At 42.6% G+C, this 15,985-nt stretch overlaps 1 protein-coding gene across 3 annotated transcripts in view; it reads left to right on the forward strand.

Annotated features, from left to right (window-relative positions):
• Window positions 1–15,985, forward strand: part of ARHGAP24 (Rho GTPase activating protein 24) — a 447,041-nt gene that overhangs the window by 105,795 nt on the left and 325,261 nt on the right. For all 3 annotated transcript variants that reach the window (XM_087724059.1, XM_087724058.1, XM_087724057.1), the window contains exon 2: window positions 30–229. In XM_087724059.1, coding sequence (XP_087580185.1) covers window positions 50–229 — 180 coding nt within the window. In that variant the 5' untranslated portion in view covers window positions 30–49. The remainder of the gene's footprint in view (window positions 1–29; window positions 230–15,985) is intronic.

Below are 15,985 nucleotides of genomic sequence, written 5' to 3' on the forward strand. Positions count from 1 at the left end.
CTTTCTTTTTCTTCTTCTTCTCCAACCAGGAGAGGCTGCTGACTTCATTATGGAGGAACACAACGGTTCTGCAGAAAGCTCCCTGCTGAGCCCAGCACGGCATGTTGCCATTAAGTGTGGGTGGCTGAGGAAGCAAGGAGGTTTCGTGAAGACTTGGCATACTCGCTGGTTCGTACTCAAAGGGGAGATGCTATATTATTTCAAAGATGAAGATGAAGCCAAACCTTTGGTAAGTGCAAAGGGAGTGCATGCAAAGGAAGGCGGAGAACTTGGGGTGTGTGTAAGTTAGGGGTTTTCTTTTAACCTTGGATCTGTAGACATGAGGACTTCTATTTCAATCTCTTTCGGACAACAGAGCCGCTGGCAGTTGGTTGATATGGAATATGCTGCAGCAACTCTTGGTGCAGGGGTGTCAAACTCAAGGCCCACGGGCCAGATCAGGCTCATGGGTTGCTTAGATCTGGCCTAAGGGGTGGGGGGGCTGGCCTGGAAACCACCAAAGAACAGCCCGTGATGCCTCTACCAGCAAAAATGGAACTCGGGACTGCCGTTTTCACTGGTAGAGGGCTGCAGGAGGCCATCGCGGCTGAAAACGGGGCCCAGGGAGGCCACACACCAGCCCCGTTTTTGCTAGCAGGGGGCTAGCAAAACAAATTAAAAGCAAACCAAAAGGAGAAATGTTTCCCCTTTTGCATTTGAGCATCCAAGAAGAGACTGGAAAGAAGAAAGGGATAGAGGAAAGACAAAAAAAGAAGGGAAGATGGGAAGAGAGCAAGGAAGGAAAGAGGGAAGGAAGAAGAAAGGAGAATGAAGAGGAAGGGAAGGAAGGGACTATAATGAGAGGGAGGGAGGATCTGAGGGAAGTCCTGCCTTAGCATTTGGCCACCACAGGTCCCCCTGAGATGACTGAAGCTGAAGTTACCCCAGGCATGGCCACCCCAACCCCCCTGAACTTAAGCACAACCCTCAATGAAATTGAGTTTGACACCCCTGTCTTGGTGTCATTGATTTAGGGAAGGCAGAAGTCCAACGAAGACTTCTTCCAACTTTTACAAGTTTTTTTTTATTATTATTTCTAACAGATTCTCTCCAGTTGCCAACACAGTTATGGGCTTCCAACTTGATATGCGACTTAGTCTGAAAGTTATGTGGGGTCATAAGGGAGAACCTGCTGTGTCTTCTGTTCCTTATAGTCTCCTGTCATACAATGCACTTTGTTATGGAATCAGGGTCAGAGAAAAGTCTGGGGATTTTATAAAATAAGAGCAGTGTATTTGTGTGCTTTGGCATGTTTATGGAAGGAGAACAGTGGTAAAATTCATTTTTTTTACTACTGGTTCTGTGGGCGTGGCTTGGTGGGCGTGGCAGGGGAAGGATACTGCAAAATCTCCACTCCATCCAGACTCCTGGGGGAAGGATATTGCAAAATCTCCATTCCATCCAGACTCCTGGGGGAAGGATATTGCAAAATCTCCATTCCCTCCAGACTCCTGGGGGAAGGATATTGCAAAATCTCCATTCCCTCCAGACTCCTGGGGGAAGGATATTGCAAAATCTCCATTCCCTCCAGACTCCTGGGGGAAGGATACTGCAAAATCTCCATTCCCTCCAGACTCCTGGGGGAAGGATATTGCAAAATCTCCATTCCCTCCAGACTCCTGGGGGAAGGATATTGCAAAATCTCCATTCCCTCCAGACTCCTGGGGGAAGGATACTGCAAAATCTCCACTCCATCCAGACTCCTGGGGGAAGGATATTGCAAAATCTCCATTCCCTCCAGACTCCTGGGGGAAGGATATTGCAAAATCTCCATTCCCTCCAGACTCCTGGGGGAAGGATATTGCAAAATCTCCATTCCCTCCAGACTCCTGGGGGAAGGATATTGCAAAATCTCCATTCCCTCCAGACTCCTGGGGGAAGGATATTGCAAAATCTCCATTCCCTCCAGACTCCTGGGGGAAGGATATTGCAAAATCTCCATTCCCTCCAGACTCCTGGGGGAAGGATACTGCAAAATCTCCACTCCATCCAGACTCCTGGGGGAAGGATACTGCAAAATCTCCACTCCATCCAGACTCCTGGGGGAAGGATATTGCAAAATCTCCATTCCCTCCAGACTCCTGGGGGAAGGATATTGCAAAATCTCCATTCCCTCCAGACTCCTGGGGGAAGGATATTGCAAAATCTCCATTCCCTCCAGACTCCTGGGGGAAGGATATTGCAAAATCTCCATTCCCTCCAGACTCCTGGGGGAAGGATACTGCAAAATCTCCACTCCATCCAGACTCCTGGGGGAAGGATACTGCAAAATCTCCACTCCATCCAGACTCCTGGGGGAAGGATATTGCAAAATCTCCATTCCATCCAGACTCCTGGGGGAAGGATATTGCAAAATCTCCATTCCCTCCAGACTCCTGGGGGAAGGATATTGCAAAATCTCCATTCCCTCCAGACTCCTGGGGGAAGGATACTGCAAAATCTCCATTCCCTCCAGACTCCTGGGGGAAGGATATTGCAAAATCTCCATTCCCTCCAGACTCCTGGGGGAAGGATACTGCAAAATCTCCATTCCCTCCAGACTCCTGGGGGAAGGATATTGCAAAATCCCCATTCCCAACACACTCTGGGACCAGCCAGAGGTGGTATTTACCGGTTCCCCGAACTACTCAAAATTCCCACTACCGGTTCTCCAGAACTCGTCAGAACCTGCTGAATTTCACCCCTGAAGGTGATACTAGGACGGCAAAACTGGTGAAATAATATTTGTACACTTTCAAAACGGAAGAGAGTGTTGGAATTCAAATGTGACTTTTTATTTTAAAAAACAACAACCATACATTACTGGCTTCTTCCACTATTCAGCTGTGGTGGTTATTCTAATGAAGTTCAAAATGAGATAATTAGTTTCTGGGTCTCTTTGTGATTCTCAAACATGAAATCACTTTGATTCAGAGTCCCTTTTGATACGTGGTGCGATTTTTGAACTCTATGAATTGCCAGGGCCTTCCTTTCAGAATCGCCAAGTTTGGTCGTCCTGTTACGCAAAGTAAACTCAGTCATTGTGCTGCTATTGAGAGAACACCATGTTTTTGGAAAATAAAAGTGTGTATGGTGGGATACAGTTAAAGTTAGGATGAGGATGTTGATTAGTGGTGGGATTCAAATAAATTAACAACCGGTTTTCTGACCTAAGGACCAGCTGGATAGGCGGGGCTTGGTGGTCATGTGATTGGGTGGGCGTGGCCAACTCAAGGTCACTCAGGTCGATGGGCGCTTCGCCTTAGCTGTGACAATGTAATAAGGGTTAACCGGAGAGGCAGTTTCTGTAAGCAGGTCAATAAAGATTAGGCTAGAAACAACACCAGAATGTTTCCTTCCTGCCTTCCTTACAGGATTAGCCCTGTAAAGTAGAAAAAAATAAAAGGAGATTTCTTCCAACAACCGGTTCTCTGAGCTGCTTAGAAAGTTAACAACCAGTTCTCCTGAATAGGTGCGAGCTGGCTGAATCCCACCACTGGTGTTGATGTAATATTTACGTGGAGGCCACTTGTACTGGAGTTCTCAATTTATAATAGCAATAGCACTTAGACTTATATGCCGCTTCACAGTGCTTTGACAGCCCTCTCTAAGCGATTTACAGAGTTAGCATCTTGTCCCCAACAATCATTTTACCTACCTTGGAAGGATGGAAGGCTGAGTCAACCTTGAGCCTGGTGAGATTCGATCTGCCAAACTGCTGGCAGCCGGTGATCAGCAGAAGTAGCCTGCAGTACTGCACTCTAACCACTACGCCCCTGTGGCTCAATAGTTGGTTTAGTGACCGTTCGAAGTTACAATGGCAAAGAAAAAGTGACCTACGACCGTTTTTCACACTCATGACCATTGCAACATAAATAAATAAAATAAAAAAATCTGTAGCCGTGCAGAATCTAAAATTGTACTTCCTCTTAGAATCTGCTTGTTTCTCTCTGTTGAGATTTAAAAAATTTGCTATGGATCTCAGCCTTGAAATTATTTCTGAGCAGAAAATATAACCAGTCGTTTGCACATTTAGAATGCAGGTGTTGGTTCTCAAATAGGCAGGAGATAGGAATAAGTTATTGTATACGGAGAAATTTTCATCAAAAAACAGGGGAAAGAAAGCTGAACCGGGCAAAAATGCCTGTATGTATGTATCTATACATGTATGTATGTATGTATGTATGTATGTATGTATGTAAATATGTATCTATACATGTATGTATGTATGTATGTATGTATGTATGTATGTATGTATGTATGTATCCTAGTCCAATTCTTTGTGAAGTGATGACTTTCAAACATGGTGATTATGAAAGAAATGGTCAGATTACTTCAGGGGGGTAATTTATGATTTTTATAGGTGAACCAAAGCATCTTTAGCTGCTCCTTCATTTTGTTCTTCTTCTTTCTTCTCCCCCTTTTTTAAACCCATAAATGACACGGAAACCAATGTTTTTTATGGTTCCATTCTAAATGCCATCTCCTTGAATGCCAGCTGATTATGTGGCATTCGAGGCACCTGGACTTTTCAGAAGCAAATACTGTTCCAGAGAAGCCAATTTAAAATGGAAATCTCCTTCGACAATTCATATAACGGAAGAAGAAGGCTACTCTAATAGTTTTTACAAAGTAAAAGCAACTTCATTGACCCTAGTCATTTTCTAATTCTGAAAAGCTGAATGCCAGACCTCACTTGATGATAGTATTTATACCGTTGCAAAGTCCAAGGTGGTTTAGACATACAAATGCCTTGCTAAGCATTCTGAAGGAAGGACAAGATGCAGTGGATGGAAACTAAACAAGGAGAGATCCAACCTAGAACTAAGAAGAAATTTCCTGGCAATTAAAGCAATTAATCAGTGGAATGACTTTCCTCCAGAAAGTGTGGGTGAAAAAGATGATTAGGAGGCTAAAATATAAAGAATGGTTGCTGGAACTGAGTATGTCTAGTTTAATGAAAAGAAGGACTAGGGGAGACATGATAGCAGTCTTCCACTATCTCAGGGACTGCCACAAAGAAGAGGGAGTCAAACTATTCTCCAAAGCACCTGAGGGCAGGACAGGAAGCAATGGGTGGAAACTAATCCAGGAGAGAAGGAACTTAGAACTAAGGAGAAATTTCCTGACCGTGAGAACAATTAATCATGAAACAACTTACCTCCAGAAGTTGTGGAGGATTTTAAAGAAGAGACTGAACAACCATTTGTCTGACATGGTATAGGATTTTCTGCCAGAGCAGAGGGTTGGACTAGAAGACCTCCAAGGTCCCTTCCGACTCTGCTATTTAGCTCTGTTCTGTCTGAAATACTTTTGATGCTTTTGACATGAGATACATTCTTGAAAACATTGTGCCATATATTTAATAAAATCACATGCATAACCAAACAGAGAAACATAAACGTATTGTAGAATGTTTTCAAGAATATATCTCATTTCCTACAATTGTAGGAGCAGCTGTGAGATGAGCATAATGTTAACCTGGTTGGAACTTCCTTTCTCGTTTTTAATTTCCACGCTATGAGGGTATCACAAACACGACACAACCTGGAGGTTTCTCCATACAAGAGCAGCTGTCATTTCTACAAATGACCTCCCATCCTCATGTTCTTTTCAGTGTTCCTTTCCCCTTGAAGTAATATACAGCAGACACTCACAGTTGCCGGGTCATGCGTGACCTTCAGCTGTCATTTTGTGATCTGAAGGATATGTGAAGTCTTCAAGAGAAATCAAAGAATAATGTTGGCCATCCCAACCTTAAAAAAAAAACACCTTCTGACAATCTGCTCATTTCTATGTGTCTTCCCTTCATACAGTTTGTTCTGACCCCCCTCGTCCCACACCAACACACACTCTGAGCCAAAGATAAGTTACGGCATTTAATTAGCAAACCGGCACGGGCAAGCATGGGCAGCAGTCCAGCACGGATAAGGCTTGGCAGCAATCCAGCCTGCCAAGCTCACAGTAATGTTCTCTGACATTCGTTCCTGCGTTGACTTCTGCAAGAGGGGCGTGTGCACAAGCAGTCTTTTTATAGTCTGGAGAGGAGCCTAATGACCACCAGCTGAGTACAATTACCTCCTGTAACTGTGCAACTGTTCTTGACGCCTAGTAGCTCTTCGGTGCCGTGCATCCAGGAACAACTCACTGCTGGCGTCCGGCTCACTCTCCCTTGTCTCCTCCCCACTGGTCCAAGGCTCAGGTGCCTCCTGGTGGCCAACCAGACTCTCTGCGCCCTGTTCGGAGTCGGAACCCTGTCCACGGTCCTCCACATCCTCCAGAGCTGACTCATTGGGCCCCTCGCTGTCGGAGTCTGGTGGCAGCTCCAACGGCTCCTGCTGGGCCACAACACAGTTTAAAAGTCTATTCAAGTCTCTTGAAAAACACAGAAACGTAGAAAACAAATTCACCCGGGACTCTCAAGATTTCACCCTCCAGTTTCAGAAACACAACACAAGCTTCAGAGGTCCAGGCATTCTGTGGCAATAATTTTAGGGGATGTTCACTGCCCAAACAGCCTGATCTTTATGGCCCTTAAACCGTATTTGCCCATCTTCCACTGGTATGAAGAATTGTCTTGCGAATAAAAGTACATCATCTCTGGTTTAATTAAGCTGCACTTTGCCAGATGTCCTTGTGTGAAAAGCTTGTCTTTTACGGGCAAAGCAGGTTTTTACAGGGGCCTCTTTTTGGCAAAATACATACTTTCCATCTCATCTAATTTGTATAGAAAATTCATTAGCAGAGAAGTCCATTGAAGGCATCTGTTAGGAGTTAATGGAGAACAACTGCCTGAGTTCAGCTGAATTTTAATTAAAATAATTTAAAACTTCTAATGGATCTGTTAAATAGAAATTAATGCGATCATTACATAAATTACATAAATCAAAATGGAGCCGGGGACTTGGGGGAAAACTCGCATAGCTTTGGTTATTCGTGGGCTAAATGAAAAAAAAAAAAGCCTTTTGGCAGGGTAGTTTTGGGTAAAAAAACAGAAAAGAAAAAATGTCTAAGACAAGGCTTACAGTCAGGTGAATGTATAGAGAACTGAACTGCAGCCTAAGGATTCAATTAAATATGATATGGGAGAATTCTAATTAAAATCTGCATTAATCAAAATTGTAGCTATGGAGACAGGAGTCAAGGGACACGCAGGTTCACAGGGATGGATTTTTTTTCCTCCCATTTTAAAAACTGTCCCTTAAAAAGTAGAAATTGAGGGGAAAAAATTAACCCTTTGTAAAGTGTCTGTATTTTTTTATTCAGAAGACAGATATTCAGAAATCATTTTTTTTTCTAAATTAAAAAAATGTTTTAGTTCCCACATTCTGATCCTATCTTTCCTCCCTAGGTTGGATTATTGTTTCTTTGAAAAATCTCGTTGAGAATCTCGTTGTATAATCTTATCTTGTTTACTCACAAGCATGCCTCACCCACTTAGGCCCTTCAAGCTTTGAAAAACTCTTTTGTATTAAATGCTGCAATGTTTTCAGAGTTTGAAAAAGGAGAGATCATATTTTTTTTCTGGTGGGAGACATATTTATCTTCAATTATGAATATCTGTCTATCATTTATCTATCTCTATCATCTGTCTGTCTGTCTGTCCGTCCGACCGACCGACCGTCCGTCCATCCATCCATCCATCCATCCATCCATCCATCCATCCATCCATCCATCCATCCATCTATCTATCTTCTCTATTATCTCTCTCTATATATCTCTCTATCATCTATCTATCTCTGTCTATCTATATCTATAATCTATCTATCTCTATCGTCTATCTAGCTATCGTCTATTTATCTATCATCTATCTATCTATCTATCTATCTATCTCTATCTATCTATCTATCTATCTATCTATCTATATCTATCATCTATCTATCATCAATTTATAATATCTATCTATCTATCTATCTATCTATCTATCATCTCTATCTATCATCTATCTATCGTCTATCTATCTATCTATCTATCTATCTCTATCTATCTATCTATCTATCTATCTATCTATCTATCTATCTATCATCTATCTATCTATCTATCTATCTATCTATCTATCTATCTCTATCATCTATCTATCTATCTATCTATCATCTATCTATCATTAATTTATAATATCTATCTATCTATCTATCTATCTATCTATCTATCTATCTATCTATCTATCTATCATCTCTATCTATCATCTATCATCTATCTAAGATAGATAGATAGATAGATAGATAGATAGATAGATAGATAGATAGATAGATAGATAGATAGATAGATAGTGAGTGAGTCACCCCTGGTAAGCCCCAATTATGGGAGGAAACTAACTGCTTCCATCATCTGTCAATAGGCTCGTCACAAGAGTCCATCACGACAGAAACCCAATATTTTTACTGTTGCCTTTGTTAGCACAAATAAAAAACATATATATATACCATTCAAAGTTACAATGGAACTGAAAAAAGTGACTTATGACTGTTTTCACAGTTTAGACTTTTGCAGCATCCCCTTGATCATGTGATCAAAATTCAGATGTTTGGCAATTGGTTCATATTTATTACCATGGCTGTGTCCCAAGGTTAAGTGATTCTCTTTTGCAACCTTCTGACAAGCAAAGTCAATGGGGAAGCCCGATTCATTTAACAACTGGGTTACTAATTTATCAAACTGCAGTGATTCCCTTGACAACTATGGCAAGAAAGGTTGTAAAATCAGGCAAATCTCACTTAATAAATGACACACTTAACAACATAATTTTTGGCTGCTTGCCCAGGCTTTCAATTAGTCTGAGCGGCTGCTCTTAGTTTCCCTCTCAGCTGGTGCTTTTGCTGTGTGGTTTTGACTTTTTTTTTTAAAAAAAGGGGGGGGATGGCTGTTTTAAGTTTTCTGTCTTATTTTAGTGATTCCTGGTACTGTCCTTTTGGGGTGTAGTTTCCTTACTCATTTTGAAAGCCTCTAGTGTTGGAGCACCTACAACATCTGAAGGCAAGCTATTCCATTGGTTGATTGGTCTCACTCTTAGGAAATTTCTCCTTAATATTGGTTGCTTCTCTCTTTGGTTAGTTTCCATCCATTGTTTCTTGTCATGCCAATTGTGGTCATAAGTTGAGGGCTGCCTCTCCTGGCTGAGAATGTTGGCTCCAACCAGGAGAAAAATTCAGTTTCAGTTTCTAGCTACCTTTTGGAAAGCCACCTCTGAGCCAGTGTCAAAGTGGAAAGCATAGGGACGTCAACATAAAATAAGGCTCAGGACCATCACTTTCAAAAACCAGGACCAAAACAGCTACAGAGCAAAAGGGAAAAGCCAAGAGAAACAAATTATTCTAAAGAGGTAGTTTAAAGAAGGGAATCTTATGGCTTTCCAGATGTTGCTAAACTGCAGCATCTTTCACCCTGGGCTGTGATGTGATAATTGCTGGGATGATGTTCAGCAACATCTGGAAGACACACAGCAGCAGATTGAAGCAAAGAAAAACATTTTCTTACGTGCTTAAAAGGCCAAAAGGAAAGTGTTAGATCAATCTTTCCAGGAAAAAAAGGCTATTCATAACCAGAGCACATGTACATGGAGTGATTAGATTCATTTTATGAAACAGCAACCTTGGAAGGCAGCTTAAATTCCAATAAAGGAGAATATTTGTAGCTCAGGGTTGAAATGATTGGTCCTTGGTGTTTCCTGGGCTTTGTTGTTTTCTGTTGTGGCCCGCCAGCTGCCAGTGGAGCTGGTGGCAGACTCGGACGATGAGGAGGTTGGCGAGGAACTTGGACCAGTTCTAGAGCCTGGGGAAGGCTCTGATGGGTGCTAGGTGTTGGATGCAGAGATAGAGCCAGGGCTGTCAGACATTTCCCTGCCACCAGAGAGGCAGCTGCCTTTGGAGGCTGATATGAGTGAGGAGGAAGAACAGCTGGGGCCTGTTCCAGATGCACGTATGCGCAGAGCAGTTAGGAGAGGTGAACAACAGTGGACAAGGAGTTGACTTGGGAAGCAAAGCACACGTGGATCAGTGGTGGGTTTCAAAAAAATTTCAAACCTACCCTGTAGGTGTGGCCTCCTTTGTGGGGGTGGCTTGCCGGCCATGTGACCTGGTGGGAGTGGCTTGCTGGCCATGTGTTTTCTTTCTCTCTCTCTCTCTCTCTCTCTCTCTCTTTCCTTCCTTTTGTCTCGCTGTCCCTTTTTCCTTTTTTTCTTTCATCTCTCTCTCACTTTTTCTTTTTTCTTTTTTTCTTTTTTTCTTTTTTTCTTTTTTTCTTTTTTTCTTTTTTTCTTTTTTTCTTTTTTTCTTTTTTTCTTTTTTTCTTTTTTTCTTTTTTTCTTTTTTTCTTTTTTTCTTTTTTTCTTTTTTTTCTTTATTTCTTTCTTTCTCTTTCTCTCTCTGTGGGAGTCTGTGTGTGTGTGTGTCAGTAGTGGGTTTCAAAATTTTTTGGAACCTCTTCTGTAGGTGTGGCCTGCTTTCTGGATCCACTGGTGGAACCTCTTCTAACCGGTTCGGTAGATTTGACGAACCGGTTCTACCGAACTGGTGCGAACTGGCAAGAACCCACCTCTGACGTGGATGCTGAATGGCCCTTCCCTGGCTGGGGAATAAATAGAAGGAAAGGGGAGTGATTGTCATAGGAGGCAACAGTTCGTATTTCTGAAGATTTTGCTCATTGTGTTTCATGCCACAGAGACTGCTTGCCAGAACTTAATGTGTAGCCTTTCGGCTGGGAGCTCACGGCCTTGCAAGGAACTTTGCAGGATTCTTGCCTGGACTTTTCAGTGGGTGAATGCAATTAATTCACAAGAGGTAAATATAGAAGCGGGGTTTGTGACAAGGAGTCTGTTTCTTGCTTCTACTAAGGCTGGGTCAGAACATTTTCTGGCAGACATTTCATTACAGCGCTGATGACGTTACCTAGTTTGGCCAATGAAACATCTGCAAGAAAACAACCATGCTCAGAGAGCAACCCGTCAAATCTTAAGTTTTTTGGGGTGGACGATAGCCTTTTCTTAACCCTGCTCCAAATACCATAGCTATGGCTTGGTAGATTCAAAACCAGTTGGGTTTTTCTTCTGGGTAAACTGCAAAGAATGGCAACATAATAAGATGCAAATGACTAAGGACTCATTTTCTCTGATAACCATCAGAATAACAGTCAAACCTTTTCCTTGGCTGATAAGTTGCTGATGAAAGAAATGTCCTTCTGGGTTCGGCTCCAAGTGGGGAAGAAGACACTGGAGACATGGAGGCTGCTTGGAAAGATGGTTTATTGGTGGACAGGACCACATGGCTTGAGCCCTGAACAGAAAAGGTGATCACATGCTTCAATGTTGGTGGAGAAGAAGAGAAGGGCCGAAGGAGGGGCTTGCTAGGCTTTTTATAACGTGTTTAGTCCCACCTCTCTGTTTCCTGTTCCTGCGTAAGAAATGTATTCTGATTGGTTGTCAGACTCCCATAGGGCCATGCAGGGGCAACTCTCTAGGCTGTGTTTTGAATCCAGGTTTGGTTGAGTTCTCAGATGCCATGTGGTCAGTTGAGTAAAGGGCCAATATTATCATGCCTTTACTCCCATCCCCCCTGGGGCTGCAGTGGAGAAGTCTTTATTATGTAAAATGGACTAGCTTGGCCTTCTTAATGGCCCATTAACAGTGGGGATGGGCAGGAAGCTTTTCTGTCTTTTAAAACATGTTTCTTTCTTTTCATATCCAGAGAAATATTCTGCCTTTTCAATATTTCCTAGGATATTTCCCTTTTCTGGGAGAGGGCTGGGTGATAACTTCCCACATTGCTTCTTAGGCCAGATTTATCTTTCAAAAATAAACCCCCTTCCACAATGTGCTACGATCAAGGGAGTAAAATTTGAGTGCGCACAGAGCTAAGAGCAGAGTGTTGAGTTTGCTGAAGGTCACAAGGAGAGTCGATTGTCCCCTTATAGCCAACCTGCTCCTTTTTTTTCTCATTCCAGTCACTTCTCCTCGTCGAATGTTTATCTTGTAGTCTTTTTTCCCACATGGCTTTCTACTCCGCGTGTAAAAACATTTGAAGATGACAGACATTCTCCTTCTGAGTGCAAGGTCAAGTTTAATGTTCGGCAAGCAAAAACAGGGAGCTTGATTTAGGTCATTCCCACATTCTGAAGAAGGCGCTCTTGTTACGGCTGGTAACACTGGGAATATGAAAAATGAGGTGGAATCCAGTAGGGAAGTAACGAGAGAGTATCCATAATGCCACCTTTCAGCTTTGAGCGTTCTGTTTTCATTTTCTTTTTGAACGTTTCACATAAGAGGATATTGCTTTCACTTCTACTTTGTCATATTTGGAAACCACATCAGAAGTGTTGAAGGGCTAATTGACAGCACCAGGCACCGATGCCAAGATGTGGCTGCTTGCATTATTACTGCCAAATGGGATTGTATACCGTGCGGTTGGCTTAAACCCTACCTGTGTGAGATACGATCCTAATTTTTTTCCCCTCCAAACATGGCTTGGCAAAGTCAAGATTATTTCTGGAGAAGGCAGAAGGAACACACAGGTGGAATCAACTTTGAAAATTCCTTAAGGTTTGCAAGTTTTATTTAAAACTAGCTGATAACCTGGCGTTACCCGAGTATTTATTTATAGGGGGAAAATGTCTGGACCAAACATAATTTCTAATGTCCGTTCCCAAACTTCCGGTTTGCCCATAGGGCCAGGTTTTTGCATTCCGGAGGCTTCAGGGAAGCTTCTGAAGCTTCTGGAGGGCCTCCTGGGGTGGGGGGAGACTGTTTTCGCCCTCCCCAGGCTCCTTTAAAGCCTCTGGAGCCTGGGGAGGGCGAAAAATGGCTTTAAAAAAGGCTGAACTCAGCTGGCCCTTTGTTGCTCATCTTTGTTGCTCTTCTCTGCACTCTTTCTAGAGTCTCCACATCTTTTCTACATCGTGGGGACCAAAATTGGATGCAGTATTCCAAGTGTGGCCTTACCAAGGCATTAATAAAGTGGTATTAACACTTTGCGTGATCTTGATTCTATCCCTCTTTTTATGCAGCCTAGAACTGTGTTGGCTTTTTTGGCAGCTGCTGCCCACGGCTGGCTCCTATTTAAATGGTTGTCCACTAGGACTCCAAGATCCCTTTCACAGTTACTACTATTGAGCAAGGTACCACCTATACTGTACCTGTGCATTTAAATTTAATTACAATACCATAATTCCCCAGGTATCTAATAAATTTAGAGTGATGCTCAAAACCTACGGTGAGGAGACCACAGATAGAATAAACATCTTCTGTAGATATCCATTTGGTGTCCCTGTCTTTTTTGAAGGGAAAAAGGAATCGAATCCCTACTCGGAGCTGGTCAGAGAATTCTAAGATAAAAATCTTGATTGACAGATTTTAGGAGAGATTAAATTAGCATAGCGGTAAAAAGAAATAACAGGGAAATCCTCCTCAGGCTTTCTACTGTTCAGTTATAGAAAAGGATGTTGCATATTAATATCATTTCTCCTGAAGCGGTCTTTTCATTCATAGAAGACAGAGAAAATATAGTCATAATAAATCTTGTCTCCGGCTTAGGAGACAGGATTAGGTTATCCTCTTTTAATGCCATTTAATATCAGATGAGTGCTGTGCTCTCTGAAAAGGAATAATATAATAGATGGGGGTGGAGAAGGATGGTTGGTTCTAAAAGAGAGTTTGAAGTGGACAATTGTCTGAAAGGCCTCACAAGAAAATGATATTTTAGCAGAAAGTTTAAAGATGCATTTAAACTGTTCAAAAGAGCAAGTGAGACTTTATGCCACTGGTGTTAAGAATATAGAAGTGTATTAGGAATACACACTCACACATACACATACACATATTCCTATATATTCTGACACACTATATATATAGTGTCCAATTACTATATATAAAGTGTGTGTATATGTTATTGTTAGTTGCGAAGTCATGTCCGACCCATCGTGGCTCCATGGACAACATTCCTCCAGGCCTTCCTGTCCTCTACCATCCTCTGGAGTCCATTTAAGCTCATACCGACTGCTTTGGTGACTCCATCCAGCCAACTCATTCTCTGTTGTCCCCTTCTTCTTTTGACCTCAATCTTTCCCAGCATTAGGCTCTTCTCCAGTGAGTCCTTCCTTCTCATTAGGTGGCCAAAGTATTTGAGTTTCTTCTTCAGGATCTGGCCTTCTAAAGAGCAGTCAGGGTTGATCTCCTCTAGGACTGACCAGTTTGATTGCCTTACAGTCCAAGGGACTCACAGGAGTCTTCTCCAGCACCATAATTCAAAGGCCTCAATTCTTTGGCGCTCAGCCTTTCTTGTGGTCCAACTTTCACAGCCATACAACTTTCATAGCCAAACCATAGCCTTGACTAGACACACTTGTGTTGGCAGGGTGATGTCTCTGCTTTTTAGTATGTTGTCTAGATTTGCCTCCCCAGGAGCAAGCGGCTTTTAATTTCTTGGCTACAGTCCCCATCTGCGGTGATCTTGGAGCCCAGGAAAATAAAATCTGTCACTACCTCCATTTCTTCCCCATCTATTTGCCAGGAATTGAGAGGGCTGGATGCCATGATCTTAGTGTGTATACATATACTGTATATAGGAAGTTGGCCATGGTGAGTTGGCCATAGAAAGTTGGCCATGATGAGTTCGCCATAGGAAGTTGGCCATAGTGAGTTGGCCATAGGAAGTTGGCCATGATGAGTTGGCCATAGGAAGTTGGCCATGGTGAGTTGACCATAGGAAGTTGGCCGTGGTGAGTTGGCTATGGGAAGTTGGCCATGGTGAGTTGGCCATGGTGAGTTGGCTTTGGCAAGTTGGCTATGGGAAGTTGGCCATGGTGAGTTGGCCATAGGAAGTTGGCCATGGTGAGTTGGCTTTGGCAAGTTGGCTGTGGGAAGTTGGCCATGGTGAGTTGGCCACGGTGAGTTGGCCATAGGAAGTTGGCCATGGTGAGTTGGCTTTGGCAAGTTGGCTATGGGAAGTTGGCCATGGTGAGTTGGCCATAGGAAGTTGGCTGTGGTGAGTTGGCCATGGCAAGTTAGCTATGGTGAATTGGCCATGGGAAGTTGGCTATGGTGAGTTGGCTGTGACAAGTTGGTTGTGGCTAGGTGGCAATGGTGAGTTGTCCGTGGCAAGTTGGCCATGGTGAGTTGTTCATGGCACGTTACCTGTGGTGAGTTGGCCATGCCAAGTTGGCCATGGCCATGGCCAATCTAGTGAAGAATGTAGGGGGGAGTGTTCTAGCTCAGGTAGCAACATTTCTAGGGCTGACTCTGAGCATCGTAATGCAAGTCCTGTTGTCATCTGCAAAATACAGGTGGACTGAATGGTAGGCTGAAAAATATTGCAGGGTGATCAACTTTGAAGCACTTCTGAGATACATTTCTGCACCTGTTGTGGGAATAACAGCAACACTATAAGATGTAATTGTGCAAAGTGGGTGAAAACATCTAACGTGTTATAAAGTTTCTTGAATTTGGAGGGAATATTTTTTTCCTTTAAAATTATGCTAAGCTTATATTGGGACTTCTTGTGCAATATAGGTAATCTTCAATTTAGGACCACAACTGAGTCCAGAACTTCTATTACTAAGCAAGATGGTTGTTAAGTTAAGTCATGCCTCATTTTACAACCTCTTTGGCCACAGCTGTTAAGTGAAATACATAGTTTTTAAAGGAATCCGGCTTTCCATTGACTTGTTCTCCATTTATGACTTCCTAGCTGGCTTGTAATAAAATATGAAGTTTCAGGGAAACAACTGAAGCAATCATTTTTGACTTTCTCTTTCCGCTTTACCACATTTGAAAGAAAATGGATGGGCGCAAACTAATCCAGAAAAACAAACACATGGAAATACAGGGCACTCGTAGTATTCTGAAATAGAAGTAAGTTTGATTAGAAGACTTTTGTGGCATTTTATTAGGTTTGAAATCGCTTCATAGATGCTTAAGTTTTCAGGTGTTTGAATTAATAGTTCGGGAATAAAACAGGTGTAACCCTTCAGAAACTGTCTGATT

Source organism: Thamnophis sirtalis, unplaced genomic scaffold, assembly GCF_051295495.1.
Source record: "Thamnophis sirtalis isolate CommonGarterSnake01/CBP01778 unplaced genomic scaffold, rThaSir2_p1.2 scaffold_10, whole genome shotgun sequence".
NCBI classification, from domain to species: Eukaryota; Metazoa; Chordata; class Lepidosauria; order Squamata; family Natricidae; genus Thamnophis; species Thamnophis sirtalis.